Source organism: Brassica rapa, chromosome A06 (genome assembly GCF_000309985.2).
Source record: "Brassica rapa cultivar Chiifu-401-42 chromosome A06, CAAS_Brap_v3.01, whole genome shotgun sequence".
Taxonomy (NCBI): Eukaryota; Viridiplantae; Streptophyta; class Magnoliopsida; order Brassicales; family Brassicaceae; genus Brassica; species Brassica rapa.
In genome coordinates this window covers 23,764,793-23,781,653 of record NC_024800.2, presented here as the reverse complement: position 1 = coordinate 23,781,653, position 16,861 = coordinate 23,764,793, and the positions used below count along the sequence as shown (strand labels likewise).

At 30.9% G+C, this 16,861-nt stretch overlaps 4 protein-coding genes across 4 annotated transcripts; 3 read left to right on the top strand and 1 right to left on the bottom strand.

The window, feature by feature from the left end:
* Nucleotides 1–967: 967 nt before the first annotated feature.
* LOC103875003 (putative defensin-like protein 80) lies at nucleotides 968–7,362 on the bottom strand. The gene is made up of 3 exons (XM_009153445.3): nucleotides 6,724–7,362; nucleotides 3,212–6,607; nucleotides 968–3,013 (listed from the first exon to the last, which is right to left on the bottom strand). The coding sequence occupies exons 2-3, from the start codon at nucleotides 3,276–3,278 to the stop codon at nucleotides 2,838–2,840; spliced, it is 243 nt and encodes an 80-aa protein (XP_009151693.1). The 5' UTR covers nucleotides 3,279–6,607; nucleotides 6,724–7,362; the 3' UTR covers nucleotides 968–2,837.
* A 2,302-nt stretch (nucleotides 7,363–9,664) lies between these two features.
* LOC103875006 (putative defensin-like protein 83) lies at nucleotides 9,665–11,320 on the top strand. Its single transcript, XM_009153447.2, has 2 exons — nucleotides 9,665–9,910; nucleotides 11,100–11,320. The coding sequence occupies exons 1-2, from the start codon at nucleotides 9,832–9,834 to the stop codon at nucleotides 11,297–11,299; spliced, it is 279 nt and encodes a 92-aa protein (XP_009151695.1). The 5' UTR covers nucleotides 9,665–9,831; the 3' UTR covers nucleotides 11,300–11,320.
* Nucleotides 11,321–11,416: 96 nt separating this feature from the next.
* Nucleotides 11,417–12,679, top strand: LOC103875007 (1,4-dihydroxy-2-naphthoyl-CoA thioesterase 2). The gene is made up of 2 exons (XM_009153448.3): nucleotides 11,417–11,925; nucleotides 12,382–12,679. Exons 1-2 carry the CDS (start codon nucleotides 11,611–11,613, stop codon nucleotides 12,529–12,531), a joined length of 465 nt encoding a protein of 154 aa, XP_009151696.1. The 5' UTR covers nucleotides 11,417–11,610; the 3' UTR covers nucleotides 12,532–12,679.
* Nucleotides 12,680–12,857: 178 nt separating this feature from the next.
* LOC103875008 (5'-nucleotidase domain-containing protein 4) lies at nucleotides 12,858–16,858 on the top strand. The gene is made up of 17 exons (XM_009153450.3): nucleotides 12,858–13,350; nucleotides 13,646–13,740; nucleotides 13,876–13,995; nucleotides 14,084–14,173; nucleotides 14,275–14,390; nucleotides 14,485–14,584; nucleotides 14,658–14,729; nucleotides 14,807–14,854; nucleotides 14,936–15,013; nucleotides 15,094–15,213; nucleotides 15,329–15,434; nucleotides 15,533–15,696; nucleotides 15,808–15,942; nucleotides 16,078–16,208; nucleotides 16,310–16,372; nucleotides 16,464–16,542; nucleotides 16,638–16,858. The coding sequence occupies exons 1-17, from the start codon at nucleotides 13,056–13,058 to the stop codon at nucleotides 16,683–16,685; spliced, it is 1,860 nt and encodes a 619-aa protein (XP_009151698.1). The 5' UTR covers nucleotides 12,858–13,055; the 3' UTR covers nucleotides 16,686–16,858.
* Nucleotides 16,859–16,861: the final 3 nt, after the last annotated feature.

Sequence of the window (16,861 nt, the reverse complement as noted above, 5' to 3'; positions counted from 1 at the left end):
CTGTCATACTGTGCGTGATCAACTCAAGCGTGGCTTCTTGAAGCTGTTTCATGTTCCTTCTTCAAATCAGCATGCTGATATACTCACCAAACCACTACATCCGGGAGTGTTTCATTCTATACTCCGCTTGATGTCCATTTCAAACCTATTTCAGCCTTGAGGTCTTAAATTGGTTTGAGGGGGGTGTATTAGCATATAGATTATATATGACCGTTGGGAAGTTTCCTTTAGCTAACCAACTGGTTTAGTAGTGGTTTAGTTTCCCTTAGCTTAAACCGCTCGTGTATATATATTGAACCAATGTACATTTTGAGAATTAATTAGAAATCTTTTATCATACTTCATCTTCTTCAATAATATCAGTTTCATTATGCTTATGCGAACGCAAGGAAGAAACAAAATGGAAGGTACAGTACTTTAGAGCTGTATTAGTGTTTATTTCATAATATAAAATATCAATTAATTGAGATTGACAAACAATAAAATTAAGGAGGAAGAATATTAAGGGCTTTAGAGGATTTAGGATTGCAGCAACAGGTTACTCCCTTATAACAGTAGCCTCCAGGATACCCCGTGTTACGGCAGAGTGTATTGCAGTCTGGGTCAGCTCCAGCAAAACATAACCCTGGACAAACATCATCATTTAAGTTTGCTCTTGCTTCCGTTCCTGTAAAATATTTTTATGTTAATAACCCAAAACCAAGTAAACATTATATCAATGCTTTATAAAAAAAAAAAGAATGCTTTAAAACTTTTAGAAATCAACTTTAATTGTGAATAATCGTCATATCCTGATAATTATAAGCATGATCAATATTATTTTGTTTTAGTTAACCGCCCTGTGATCAAGAACATGACTATTACAGAAACTGCAATGAATGCATATGGATATCTCCGAACATCCATGGTTTGCTTTTTCAATAAGTTATTTCTATGGTATCTGTAAAATCTTGTAAATGTTTTTTTATTTGGATCTCTGGAGTATCCTAGATATTTGAAGCTCCTTATATAGGATCACTTATGAAATCTTAGTCAAATTTATTTATTACAGGTCAGATTCAAACCTATAACTTTTGGTGGAAAAATGAATTAGTATTTGACCTTTTTTAGGCAAGCAAATGAATTAGTATTGAATAAATTTGACTTATAAATTTCCAAATCTTTATACCTAATATAGTAAGACCGTTATTTATTTATATTTGAATATATGACCTAATATCAGTGATATGTTATAAATAAATTGATATATATATATATATAGCTACAGTTCAACAATCACAAAACAAAATAATTTAGGTGTTTACTTTTTATTTTTTACTATAAATATATTTTTGATCAACTTTTTAGGAAAGGAAATAAATATAAGACTATTTTAATAAACATATTATCTAAATTATATTTTACAATATTTATATATTATGATTAATTTAAAACCAAATATATTATCCAAAATGTGAGACTGAAAATATACAAAAATGTTGTACTGGCAGAAACCAATTATGAGTCAATTCAAAAATTAATGCAATCAAATATACCTGAAATATAAGAACTTAATCAATCCAAATCCTTATATTTAATATTATTCAAAATATTTTTTTAATGAATATAAATTACAAAATTGCTTAGCATCTATAAGCAAATGAAACCAAAATAACAAAATATTACGATTTAGTTACTTTAAAAATATTTCTATCATGTGAAATTTTAAAATATTAATAATAAGGTTTTCTTATGAAAATTCATATTGAACACAATTTATTGAACACAATTTTAGTTTTTCCATTATCTTTCAAAATAATATATATTAATCATACAAAATTATAAAAATATTTTTTATATAAGAAGATAAAAACCAAACAAAACAAAATAAGAAGAAATCTTTTTTGATAAAGGATTTTCATTAATAAATAAAAAGCAATATGCATATATTTAGCCTAATTTTTTTTTTAAAAAAAGCGTGGTTCTTTTTGATATAAATATATGCAAACCAATATACACAAACAATGCAAATTCTTGAAAACAAATTAGAGATCTAATTAAGATAAAACATATTATAATTTAGAATAATGTTCAATTATTTTATACTTATAAGTTAAAATTAGAGATATAATTAAGATATATTATTATTTAGAATAATCTTCAATTATTTTATTAATGTAAATTACAAATGATTTTAAACTCATGAACAGTTGAAAACGAAATATTAATAACTTGTATGATTTTCTTGTAAATGTTGATATGTGTGCATGAGCTTTCAAAAAATTATTGGTTATGTTCACTTATGCAACCCAAATAAAAAAATTTCCTATTTGTTTTCAAATAACATATATTGAATTATATAATTTTACAAAATATATTATACAAGATAATAAAACAAACAAATACACCTTATGAAATAAAATCATTTTAGAATAAAATATAGTTACATTTCAATTTAGAAGAATAGATACAATCTAATATGAAAAGTATGAAATAATTTTTTTTATGAAATTTTTAAATCAATTTCATTAAATGCTATACTCTTTTCTAATGCTTGACCAAATGTAAAATAGATGAGTAATTAAATTTCGAAGGTAACAAATTTTCTTCTTCGAAAGATTGTGGGTATCTATGTGATGTTGTGATTAACTCTGTTCCAAAATCAAAAAGTATAAACGGAACCAACTAGAATGTACTATATATGTAGAAATGACTCTTTGGTTCAATATGAATTATTTATATATCAATTTCATTATGTGAATGCAACGAAGAAATAAAATGGAAAGTAGATTAGTCTTAGTCAAACTTTTGAGCTTTATTAGTTTTTATTTCATAATTAAGATTAACAAACAATAAAATTAAGGAGGAAGTATATTTAGGGTTTTAGGGGATTTGGGATTGCAGCAACACGTTAATCCTTTACAGAAGCCTCCAGTAAACCCTAAGCTAATGCAGAGTGTATCGCAGTTTGGTACAATATCGGAATGACATACCCCTGGACATTCATCATTTAACCCTGACGTTGCTTCTGACCCTGTAAATATTTTTTTTATGTTAGTAACCCAAAACCCGAGTATACATTTTTTTTTATATATGCGGTTACTTTAACTGCATTCTTATTAAACTTCTGAAATCTATAACTAAAAAAATTACAGGAGCAAGAATATAATTTGGTATCTTCATATCCTGATAAATATATCTAAGCATGAATATAATTTGGTATCAGTTGTACCTATGATAAGGAACATTACTATGACAGAAACTGCAATGAAAGCATATGGAGATCTCCAAACACCCATGTTTTGTTTTCCTCGATAAATTATTTCTATGGTATCTGTAAAATCTTGAGAATGTTTTTTTATTGGATCTTCTGGAGTATTTCAAGATATTTGAAGCTCCTTATATAGGTCCACTTGTGAAATATTAGTCATATTTATTTATTACATGTCAGATTCAAACCTATACATTTTAGTAGAAAAATAAATTAGTATATAATTATTTTTTTTGCAAACAAATGAATTACTATACAAGACCTTTGACTTTCGTACTATAAATCTGTAGACCTAATATACTATGAACCTTTTAATATTTTAACATATGATCTCATCTTAGTCAGATCTTATAAAATAGAATATTCATCCAATGACATTTTCACGTTATCTAAAATGTATATCTCATATATAAGGAGAAAAGGAAAATTAGTAAAATTATAATAGTCCTATCGAACTAAAACTTAAAGCTCTTTTGTACAGCTGATGCATGTACATGAAGAGTTTTTTTTTTTTTGTAAACATAAAGAGTCTTGTACATACAATGACTATAAGGCGAGGGAATATGTTTTCTTCAATCGGCGCATAAGTGTACCCTGTCCAAACATGGCACTGTAAACATCGAGCTAGTCCTGGGTAAAAAAACCGGAACTGAACCGAATTATTTGAGACCGAAACTGCACCAAAATCCTAAAATATCCGAATAGTTCCTATATTTCTATATCCGAATAACCGAACTAGAACCGGAACCGAACCGAGAACCGAACAGGTACCCTAATATCCAAAAAAACAAGTATCACCTTTATAATATAAGGTAAAATGTCATCAATCTCACTTCAAAACCGGGTTAGACATGAAGGGTGAAAACATTATCACCACCAGACCACATAAACTTTTATTTACTCTATTATATTATATATGCATATATATATACATATATTGTATTCTATATTAAAATATAGTAAATACTTATAAAACTAGTATTTTAGTGACTTGTACTTTAGTTCGATTGACGAATGTGCAAATCTGTAACCATTAGACCAATTAGATTGACATGTTAACTAATATATTTTGTATATATATATATATATATATATATATATATGTGTGAATAAATAACTTGGTTTTTCTCGATCATATTATTGTAGAAGAAAGCAGAGTTGGTCCTCGGTTAAACGAGTTCAGAGCTGAAATGTTTTTGGCTCCTTTACATAATTATTATTATTTTTTTTTATTCACTGACTCTTTTACATAATTATAAGAATATGAAAATAGCATTTCACTCTTTTTTTTTTTAACACAAACTTTCATTAACTTTCAAACCACGGTGGGTCTTCTGACTCTTCTCATCACCGGCGAGCAACATGGTTTGGAGAGAGAGATGACTGGTTTCCCTAAAGGGAAAGGTGCATACGTGATCATTATAGTGGGCCAAGCCGTTTCGTGGCAGTTATACTGGGTCGGGATCGTGGGACTCGTCTTCTCCAGTTCTCTGCCTCGAGCGTGTTGTCGAATGTGATCAGCGTCGTTACGTGGCCGATCGTGTCGTTGCTTGTTGTGGTCTTCTTTAACTTCACGAACTTCACGGGCGAAGGCGATGATGAGTTCGATACTTTCAAAGGTGTCGCTTTCATTCCTGCCGCGTTAAGCGTCGCCGCTTATTTCTTTGCTTCACAAAGAGAATCGTGACAGTGTGAATTAAGCTATTATTTTCCCTTAATTTTTTATTGTTTATTTGTGTGTAAGTGTTACAAAATGTATATTTTATTTTTATCTAAATAATAAAATAAAATTTTGTACTTAGAGCAAAATGTTATTTATAACCAATTAGTTATAAATAAAATTTATATCTAATTAACAAAATGTTATTTATGCTAATTGTGTCCTTATAGCATTTTTATAAAGTTTTCTTTTATTTCTATAAAAAATTTAAAATTTTATTTTTATTAAAAACGTTTTAAAAGTTTTATTTTTATTAAAAACGTTTTTCAAAGTTTTATTTTTAATTTTTTACATACGCTGTGAAAACGTTAAAATTAAAAAAAAGAATTATTAAAAACGTTTAATAAAAAGGAAAAAAAACGTTTTTTAAAAACAAATTAATAAAAAAGGTGCATACACGTTTTAGAAAAGTTAGAATATCACAAATATTTTTAGAAAATTTTCTTAACTGAAACTTCCATATATAACCTAATATAATCAAATGATAACTGAACCAACCAAATATCAATACAAAAAATAACATATCTGATTTAAAAAACAAGATAATATTAGTTAATATAATCATATATATATATATAAACTACAAAATCATTTAAATTGAAATATGACATAAATCAATTACTATGATTTAATTACTTTGTAAATATTAATACATGTGCATGAGCACGGAAAAATAACATAGTATTTTATATTTTGAAGGAAAAAATAAAATGTTGCATTGTTCCGACTAAGGGTGGGCACCGATATCCGTTTGGGTTTCGGTACACGTATATTCAGTTTTCGATTTTTGGGAATAAAGATTTAAGTTTCGGTCGGATATTTATAAATTTCAGTTTGGATTCGGATATCTATTTAAATTATCTAACAAATTAATTTTTTTATTATACATTAAGTTCAAAAATAATAATATTTAACATATAAATTTGAATAATGTATACTAAATAACTAAAATAAAACATAAAATTGGTTCAGTTTACATATTTAGGTGGAAAATCAGTAGGTATTTGAGGTATTCTAGTGTTTTGAGTATTTTTGGATATTTTCAGATATTTACTTTTAACTATTTTTCAAAAAATTAGACAATTCCGTATATTTTTGAGTATTTTAAATATTTTTATATTAAATTTTAAAATAATTAATATATATAAGAATATCAATATTTATTAGTCAATTCTGTATTTTGTTTTTGAAATTCGAATTCTTTTATTTAATGATATTTTTGAAATTCGAATTATTTTATATAATGATATTTTTATTAAAAGCAATTTATATGTGAAATTAAATGAAAACAAATTGGAAAATAGCCATTGTCCTATTTGAGCCGAAACTCTCAATCGAATATTTGTATTTTGACATAAAAGTTAAAATATTTAATAGTTTATTTTATTGAATAAGAATATCAATCATGATAGTGTTAATACAAAAAGAAAAATAGCAATCGTGATAAACCAAAAAAAAAAGGTACAATTATGAAAGAGGGGGTTTAGAGGATTTTGGTTTACAGCAACACGTTAATCCTTTACAGTAGCTTCCAGGAAACCCTAAGTTAGCGCAGAGTGTTTTGCAGTCTGGTACAGCTACAGGTGAACATACACCCGGGCACTTTGGATCATATATCTCTGCTCTTGCTTCTGATCCTGTAAAAAATCATGAGCCAACATTCATAACCTTAATTCCTGATAATCGTAAGCATTAATCTTAATTATTTTACGTTTTATCAAAAAAAAAATCTTATTTTGCGTAGTTGACTGACCTGTGGTAAATAACATAACAATGATAGAAACCGCAATGATAGCGTATGGAGATCTCCGACTATTCATTATTGTGTTTTTAAAAAAAATTCTGTGATATGGGTAAGATCTCTTGTGAATCGTTTTTTACTTGGGTGTGTTTTTTTGAAGTAGTTCTAGTGTTTTGAACCTCCTAATATAGTCATATTTTGATATATGAGTCGTCATTATCTCCAATAAATGAGTCAAATTTGTTAAATGAGTCAAATTTTGCTAAATGACTTCGAATACGGTAACTTTGACTATTTCTTACCGCTGTCAAAAAAAAAAAAAAAAGACTATTTCTTACCATGTATGAATCGGATGCACCTCATTTTTGTCATGTAACGTATTATCAAAGGCAAGAGTATCAATCATAACTCATATGATTTACTCAATCACAATAATCACTCCCTCATATATTCTCCTTATTGGTGTATGCATGATCTTCTCATTTATGATTTGATTCATACAGCGCTGTGTAACTCTCAATATATTAATTTGATTCAGCCCGATGTTTTGATTGAGTATTTGTTTTTATATATAAAAGTTGAAATACTTCATAGAGTTTATTTTATTATATAAGATAGCAATCTGATTAACAAAAAAAAAATACAATTATGGATGAGGGCTAGCTAGCTACTTGAGGGGTTAGAGAATTTTGGTTTACAGCAACACGTTAATCCTTTACAGTAGCCTGCATGAAACCCTAAGCCAGTGCACAGTGTTTTGCAGTCTGGTACAATTCCAGGTGAACATACACCCGGACACTTGGGATCGTATATCTCTGATCTTTCTTCTGATCCTGTATTATTATATTATGTTTATAACCCAAAAACAAGCACATAGTAAAACCATAAACCAATGCTATTAATATAGTTTAATTTTATACTATAAACTTTAGAATTATATTTAAATAATAACATGACAAGAACGGTCTTGTTGTTTCATGTATGTGTGGAGAGAGAAGGAACATTCGTAATATTTTTCCAAAATTCATCTTTAATTGTGAATAAAGGTAGGTCAGTTCCTGATAATTATAAGCACTAATCTTATTTACGCAGTTGACTGACCTGTGATCACAAAAATAACAATGATAGAAACCACAATGATAGCGTATTGAATTCTCCGACTATCCATTACTTATGTTTTTTTTAAAGCTCCTTGTTATGGTAAGGTCCCTTGAGAATCGATTTTATCTGGAGTAGTATTAGAGATTTGAAGCTCCTTATATAGTCAAATTTTGATAACGCGCGAAGTCCTGTTAATTCACAAGAAGTCAGATTAACTGTAAAGTAGATACATTTGCTGAAAACATTAATTAGTATATGATTTTTCCTTTTGGCAATAAACAAATTAGTATACACTATAACTGACTATTTTTAATATCTAACGCTCCCCGAAGCTCCCTTGCCTTTTGTCATCTAGCTTGTCTCCGAGCCTTTTAGCTTTACAAGTTAGAGCACCTCCGTTAGTGTGCTTTTGAGAGTATCTCAACAATTAACAAAAATAGAAAAGAAAAGAAAATAAGAAAGATAAAGGTAAAAAGTTCTCTACAAAGGCACTTTTACATACGGTTCTCATATTTATTTGACAGGAGGATGGTTGTAAGTGGTTTAAATTTTTTGAAAGCATTGAATTTCAGTTGTACAATTTTGCTTATTTAGAATATTATTGAAAATAGAGTGTAGTTGGAGTATTTCTTATTTCAAAATTCATCAGCCAATTTAAAGTCATATGGTCTCAATGTGTCCATGTTAGATCATTAACGCTAAAATTTCAAAGATACAATAAAATAATCAAAAAGAAGACAATTGATTTTAAGATAATATTTTAGTTAATATAAAAAAACTAAAAACAGGCTTATATTTTGATATTATCTGTTTAGATTTATTTTCATATTTTAAGAAAATATATCATATAAATAAATATTTGTAATTTTCTTTTTAAACAAGAAAATATTTTGGTTTAACTAATTTATAATTTGATTTTATTTAAGTTTAGTTACTACCATTTAAATTTCATTTTCTGAGAATAATTTTTATTTGATTTTATATAGGATCATATATAAATTAGATAAAAATTATTTAGTATAAACAAATTAATTTAATATCAACCTTTTGACCAAGATCACTGTCCAAATAATTTTTTTTAAATTACTTATGGAAACATATATGTTACTTATTAATAATCACAAATATGACAGATCCATTAAATGTACAATATTTATGCCCAAATATAAATTTATAGAATTTACATACCATAAATCAGAGAAAATGAAAATGAGGTTATATATCTATCATATGTCAAATTTTAAGTTATTATTGAAAATATTGAAAATCAATAATGTTTTCTATCAAACAGTAAAAATCGCTAAATATGCATATAAATCAATGTAATACATATTTAAAAGCACCTTTGTAAATTTTTTAAAGATTTTATATATTGAGTAATAATTTTCTAAATATGCATATAAATAAAGTTTAAGAAGATTATTTACATATTTTAAAAGAAATTCTTAAATATACATACAAATTACATGCAAAAATTCATTTACATAGATATGAAGGCATTTCTGAATTCAGAAAAATAAAAATTCTAATTCAGGAAGATAGCATACACACACGAAGGTCTTCCTAAGTTTCTTTAAGAAAAATTGTTTCTAAAAAATATTTTGAAAAACAAAAAGATTTGAAAACTTCTTTTGAAAAAAAAATCAAAAAAAATTACTTTTGGTTTTATTTTTTCACGTTTTAAATATTTATTTATTTTATATATTAATAAAATAATTAATTAAAATTATAAATGAGGACATAAATATCATATTTAAAGAAAAAACATTTAATAAAATTTATTTGGTCACTTTGACATTTAGAGGCTATTTAGAGAACAAAATCTAGAAAATAGCTAATTAGGAGATTTACCTAATTTATATATACATATATATCTCAACTTTTCATGTTCATAACTTCATATGATACAAGAACTTCTAAGCTTGATTTCGATCTTTATTTTCATTAGTTTAATTTCCAGTGAGATTGAAATCCGTATATTCTAACAACGAGTTGCAGCATCTTTTAGCAACATCAATAATGTCAACCACTAAATTTCCATCTCTTATATTTTCTTTGGTGATGGTAACTGCCCTCTTTCTTATGCCTATAATTTCAGGTAATCATTTATTTATTTACAACTAGGGTTGGCCCGCCCTACGGGCGGGATATTAGTTAATTTGATATTCACTAAATGCTCGAGTTGAAATTTGTTTTAAGATTCAAGAATTTGGTTATTTGTTATGTCTTACTTATTAGTATGCGGTGGTATAGTTATTTTTCGATTATTCTTGCTTTGGTATTGTATCAAATTAACTAATTGTCCAACTCATAATTATAGATGTACAAATATGGATTTGTGATAAAGTTTGATGACAATACTGTTTTTTTTTAATTCTTATTCATAGTGGAGTGTGCATGTGTCAGAAAGAGGCATATAACAACTTTTATGTTTTTATGTATGGATTTTAAATATATATTATTTTGTATAATGCATACTTGCTCTACAACATTTGCTTGTAGACTAAAAAAATTGTTTTCTATATTTTTAAAAGAGAAAATATTTAGTCTAGAATATAACATGGACATATGTATTGACTATATATAGAAGTTGGGTGTTATTTTGAAATGACATATGTATAGAGATTTTTCAACCATTACTTCACTGGCACAAAACATTTATAACTGTAAATACCTTCTTTTAAAAGCAAAACTAATAAAAGCGTGTACAACAAATGTATTTTGATATATATTATATGCATCAAGTTATAAAGGTTGGAAACATTGCAAAACTATTTGGAGCAAAGTTTTTAACTTCACGATCTTAATCTTGATGTCAGTTCAGTGTCGGTCCTGGACACAAGTAGAAGAAGCATGGGCTTCCAGCTGACACGATAATAAGTATTTTCGCGGCCACGTATTTATAAAAAGTGACTTTAGCCTAGTGGTTCTAAGAAAAATTACCAGTGCTAGAGGTGTTGGGTTCAATTACCCTTAACTGCATTCATTTATTTTGGTCTTAAATATAAAATGGGACATGTGTCATTCCCAGAACGCACGAATTGATGACGTGGCTTCACGGGAGAGAGGCGAACATTTCTTTATATATATAGATTACATCATTTCAAGCACAATATATAACTCGTTGGAAAACTGAAGCTAGGATTTTGTTACAATTAAATTATTTGCAATGACAAACAAATATGTATAATGTTTTAGATGTTTTAGTTTCAACAAAGATGTAAAAAGAAAATTGATTATACAATAGCTAAAATCATGTCAATGTGTGATGGTTATGAATAAAACAGGACAGATGGTGCCATGTCTACCCGGGGAATGTACAAACTCATCAGTATGCAATTCAGCTTGCAAATCTAAAGGATACAGAGGAGGGGTTTGTGTAAAGATGGATCTTGGCGCAAAGAGCGGTGCTTGTTGCTGCAGACGTAATTTTGAATCTCAAGATTCTTCCATGTCTTATGATGCTAATGCCCTCATTCCTAACTAATTCATTATTTTATAGATATGTAATTTTTATTATATGAATAAAAACATATAATCAAATATATATGCTTGAATATGGATTTTATATTCCCATTGAACACAGGGATCATGTTAGATGACATACATTACTTGAGAATTGAGATCCAAACTCTGATATTTACAGCGCCATTTAAAAGATCTGTACTAAAGGCCCAATAATAATCTTTGTCAGAGGCCCAATAAACCCTTATAAAAGACGATGAGCAACAAGCAAAACCAGAAACGAAATCGAAAAATAAAAACTTGGTGAATAGAATCGATCGTTGAAACCTAAGAATGGATCCAAAATCGGCCGAGTTTACAGCGGACAATCCGCTTCACATCTTAGGATTCGTGTTCGAAGAGCTATCCGCCACCAGAGTCTCCGGCCGCCTCACCGTAACTGACAAATGCTGCCAGCCGTTCAAAGTCTTGCATGGCGGCGTATCCGCTCTGATCGCGGAAGGACTCGCCAGTCTCGGCGCCGGTATAGCATCTGGTTATAAACGTGTTGCTGGTGTCCATCTTTCAATCCACCATATCCGACCTGCTGCCCTCGGTGAATCCGTCTTCGCCGAATCTTTTCCGGTCTCAGTCGGCAAAAATATACAGGTAGGCTACCTATACATATATCATTGTTTAATTAGATGTTTTTTTTGGTCAACGACATATAGATATGTTAGTCTCTAATTTAATAGAAGAAACTTGGTCAAGGATATACACTATTAAATTTATACAAGTATAAAAAATAAATTCACGATTAAACATACGATATTTTTTTCCGGGTTTTGATTGGTAAAATGGTGACTAGTTAGTAGTTATTCATCAACTCTATGTTTTTTATCAGTTGATTATTAAAATTTAAAATATGTTATTGATGTAACAATGAAATAGAAAGAAAACTAGTTATGTTAATTTTTTGTAAGTCATTTCGTGTTATATAATGAAATGAAATGACTAGTGAGTTGTTCGTGGGGCACTTTGATGTTTTGTTAACATGCATTTGACTAAACTTACGAAACTCTTTATTTTAAGATATTTTATTCCAAATTTACGAATAAATGTTAGGTATGGGAGGTTCGGTTATGGAAAACCAAGGAAACGGAGAAGAAGAAAATGATATCAACATCCCGTGTTACTCTCTTGAGTAGTTTACCTGTACCGGACCACGCTAAAGATTCTTTGGACCAGCTCAAGAAGTTTGTATCCAAGTTGTAATTTTCAGTTTGTATCTCTCAGACTCTCACAGCCTTGTTTGCTGGAATAAAGAACGGTTTGCTAGTTTCGTGGTTGTATTGTATTGTATCTACCAAACGATTACATAAATTGCCCCCAAGTCTTTATTTAATCTTTGGTCTAATTCGCAGATCATTTCTTTAAAAAAAATATATTAAGAGAATATCTTGTTAGAATGTCCAAATGGTACTTTTTTCAGAAAAAAAAAATGTCCAAATGGTACTAAATGTGATTATAAAATCAGAAATAATCAGTAAATACGGAATGTGACACCGATATATGAATAGCTCATGGAGTATTGTTACGTTTGGTTACAGTTATAACGGAAGACGAACTAGACTATAATCTTTCAATCCATGTCTATGTGGTTAAAACATCATGCCATTTTGCCAATCCTAACGTCGATGCCGTGTCGTTCTTTTCCTCGCACACTAGATCATGCCATAGAGTGTAGTGGCATGCTTAACCCCTTTACAGAGTAGTATTAAAAGCGCCAAAAGTGAAAAATGAATCTATGCGCCCATCAGGTGTTCGACAGAATGCTTATGTGTGGAGATATGGCGAAGAAGCTGAGGTTCACCGCTTATTCTTCTCCGGTATTAATGGCGGAGTTACATGACTTGAGGAAAAGAAACAAGAGGAGATCTGTAAGGATGTTCAAGTGCAGAGCTGAAGGTGGACGCGTGCCCGTCGGCGACGACGTGTTTTCCGTGACGACGTCGTCTAAGTATGAAGTGGACTATCTCGGTCAAAGCACCAAGGGGGATTTGAATCTCAAGCTTGACCCTCTCCACTCATTTGGTATATGCATCTTCCATTTACTTTTTGCTAGTTTTCAAAACTGAAACTGGAGTTTTAGAGAATTTTGGAATAATGTTTTGGTGTCTGGTTAAGGGAATTGATAATTAGAAGCTAAAGGTCGAACTTTGTTGTTGTTGTGGGTGTTGTTTTTTTTATTGAGGTGAATAAGAGCTAAAGGTCGAGCCTTTTTTGATGTGGGTGTCTCGATGTAGGAGCAAAATGCAAAAGCTTACATTTTTTATTTTTTCTTTTGTTTTTTTATGTAGTCTCATTATAACTTTGTTTATCCATGTAGGAAGTGGGCAGGCTACGTTGGAGGGTCCAATTGAGGAGGTAGCGAGAACAGAGGCTCAAGCTGCTGAAAATTTGATTAGAGAGTTGGGTATCCAAGTTCGTTTTCTAATCCTCATAACTTGTGTCTTACATATCTCTGCATTTTGAGTTTGATGATAGCTTTGTATCTGGTTCAGTAAGACTTTGTGATGATCATTCACTGGTCTCACCCATTCATGCCTGATATTGCAGGGTCCTTTCTCTGCGCAACACTCTCCTCGTGGTATATTTTGTAGTCGTACACTGAATCTACGATCCATTAGTGTAATCGGATATGATATGGATTACACTTTGATGCACTACAACGTCATGGTGAGTGCTTCTTTTCTCATACTTAAAGTAGGAAAGATTTATTCAGAAGATACATCCATAATTGACCATACTTTATGGCCTTATTCAGGCTTGGGAAGGAAGGGCTTATGACTACTGCATGGAAAATCTAAAGAACATGGGTTTCCCTGTCGATGGACTTTCTTTTGATCCGGAACTGGTGATATGTTTATTCTTGTGATAGTTGAAAGGTTCCACATTGTAGTATCCTCTCTAAGATTATAGTGCTAAGTCCAAAATATGTCTTCTTTCTTATTATAGGTTATCAGGGGTCTCATGATCGACAAAGAGACAGGTAATCTAGTCAAGGCTGATAGATTTGGGTATGTGCAGAGAGCCATGCACGGTACGAACATGTTATCAAATAAAGCTGTCAGGTATGGTAAACTTTTCAACACCATTCAGTTGCGTAGTCTTTGTTCTCTATATGAAGGATGTCTTATTCTCTTATTCGATTTATATGGGTGAAAGTGAGATCTATGGAAGAGAGTTAACTGATCTTCGGAACCAGAGCCGTTGGGAGTTTCTCAACACATTCTTTTCTGTTTCAGAGGCTGTGGCTTATGCGCAGGTACGTTAAGTTATTATGAGAACTAGTTGCTGAATATTGTTTGTTTATGTTGGGGACAATTAAACTTTTTCAGATGGTTGATAGATTGGATGATGGATCTATTTCAGCAGATCTTGGCACTCTTAATTACAAAGGACTGTACAAGGTCATTTGCTTCACAGGACCTAAATTTCATTGAATTGAAAGCTTTGCATATTATTTACCTGTAATCAATGTTTTCAGGCTGTTGCAAAGGCTCTCTTCAGAGCACATGTTGAAGGACAACTTAAGGTTTATAGTTTGTCCATTCTGCAATTAGTCTCTAATAAATCAGGTTTCCCAGGTCCCTAATTAATGATAGTTATCTTGCAGAGTGAGATAATGTCCAAGCCAGAACTATTTGTCGAGCCAGACCCAGAATTACCTTTAGCTCTTTTGGATCAAAAGGAGGTAGGTAATGTTTGTGTGTTTTCCAGAAAATGTCTAATTATGATGGTTTCATTTGTTTATTTCGTACTGTTCGCTCACAGGCTGGTAAAAAGCTCTTGCTTATCACAAACTCAGATTATCACTATACAGACAAAATGATGAAGCATTCATTTAATAAATTTCTTCCTAATGACATGGACTGGCGAGATCTTTTTGACATGGTGAGCAAACGAAAAATCGTTTCTGCATTTTAATTGTAAAGCAGTCGTTTTAACAGAGAGTAGTTCTAACTTATGTTTCCTCGTCTGGCCGACTAAAATTCATGTATCCACATAGGTGATAGTTTCTGCGAGGAAACCAGAGTTCTTCCAGATGTCACACCCTTTGTACGAGGTTGTGACTGGAGAGGGTTTGATGCGTCCATGCTTTAAGGCTGAAACAGGTGATTTCTCTTTGTTTTCACTGAACGTGAGCTGATAATATTCTTTTGTGGAGAAAGCTAATTATTTTTCCTTTATCTCAATGTTTTGTCTCCCACAGGTGGTTTGTACTCAGGAGGAAGTGCGCAGATGGTAGAGAGTTCACTCAATGTTCATGGAGATGAGATTTTGTATGTTGGTGACCACATCTACACTGATGTCAGCGTCTCCAAAGTCCATCTCAGGTGGCGAACTGCACTGATTTGCCGTGAACTGGAAGAAGAGGTTTGGATAAGTTTTGTTCTGAACTATATAATCAATAGATAACAGAAGTTAAAGGGCTTTTGTCCGTTGAAGTAACAGAAAAAAAAATGGTGTGGTCTTGTTCTTTTGCAGTATATGGCTCTAATTTGTAGTCGTGGTCACCGAGAAGAGCTGATAGAGCTTATAAATCAAAAAGAAGTTGTTGGAGATCTCTTTAACCAGCTTCGGCTTGCTCTTCAAAGACGAAGCAAAGGCCGTCCTGCTCAGGTTTGTTCATCTCCTTGCAAGATCTAGAGTCATGTTCTCTCCCTGTGTTGAACACAATATTGCTAGTATGATCAGCAATATACATTCTTGATTGTAATTGCTCATAGAGGTATTTGCTTTCTCTTTTCCGTCTAGACCCTCGCTGCTACCAATTTGGCTGATCAAGAACTGACAGAGACCATGCAAAAGCTTCTCATTGTGATGCAAAGACTAGATGAAAAGATTGGTCTGATGCTCGAATCAGACGGCGAGCTTTTCAACAAAAGGTTCGCAAATAAAAGTTAAAAGACAAACTACTCTTTAGTTAGATGACCCGGGAATCACAGAAAAAGATGTCTAACCCAACTATTCTTGAGTTGTTTACCAGATGGGGCTTCCTTTCGCGTGCGGGTTTGTGGGACAAAAGCCACTTGATGAGACAAATCGAAAAGTATGTATACCTCTTCCCTGCACTTCTGAGCAACTTATAATGTCTTACGTTACATATCAACCACAAATACTTCCCTCGAATTTGGTTTCAGGTATGCTGATATATACACATCAAGAGTCTCCAACTTCCTCAACTACACGCCCTTCATGTATTTCCGCTCACAAGAGCAGGTAAAGAGCTCAAAACAGATTGTCAGAGTAAACTACAAATGAAATCTGAGGCATATGTTAACTACACTCATTCATGTTGTATCTCTCTTCTGCAGTCACTGGCTCATGATTCTCCCCTTCCTGATGCGGCTATGGAAAACTAGCTGTTGTTTGTGCCCAGACTTGAGCCAAATTTGTATTGTTGTAATCTTTTTTGTAATGAAAAACTGTCGATAGTATTGTAATATTTTATGTATAAAATGCGTAATTCCTATTCTCTGAACTAAAGCTGTTGCTGGCCTTGGTTGATATAATGCTATCGTTTTAATTTATCTTGTTT

Coding starts and splice junctions, on each gene's coding strand:
- LOC103875006 (XM_009153447.2), top strand. CDS start 9,832: ATGTCAACCACTAAATTTCCATCTCTTATATTTTCTTTGGTGATGGTA. Junction 9,911..11,099: donor TCTTATGCCTATAATTTCAG/GTAATCATTTAT, acceptor TGAATAAAACAG/GACAGATGGTGCCATGTCTA.
- LOC103875007 (XM_009153448.3), top strand. CDS start 11,611: ATGGATCCAAAATCGGCCGAGTTTACAGCGGACAATCCGCTTCACATC. Junction 11,926..12,381: donor CAGTCGGCAAAAATATACAG/GTAGGCTACCTA, acceptor AATAAATGTTAG/GTATGGGAGGTTCGGTTATG.
- LOC103875008 (XM_009153450.3), top strand. CDS start 13,056: ATGAATCTATGCGCCCATCAGGTGTTCGACAGAATGCTTATGTGTGGA. Junction 15,014..15,093: donor CTCTTTTGGATCAAAAGGAG/GTAGGTAATGTT, acceptor GTTCGCTCACAG/GCTGGTAAAAAGCTCTTGCT. Junction 15,697..15,807: donor GCCGTGAACTGGAAGAAGAG/GTTTGGATAAGT, acceptor GTTCTTTTGCAG/TATATGGCTCTAATTTGTAG.
- LOC103875003 (XM_009153445.3), bottom strand. CDS start 3,278: ATGGGTGTTTGGAGATCTCCATATGCTTTCATTGCAGTTTCTGTCATA. Junction 3,014..3,211: donor AGTAATGTTCCTTATCATAG/GTACAACTGATA, acceptor AAATATTTACAG/GGTCAGAAGCAACGTCAGGG.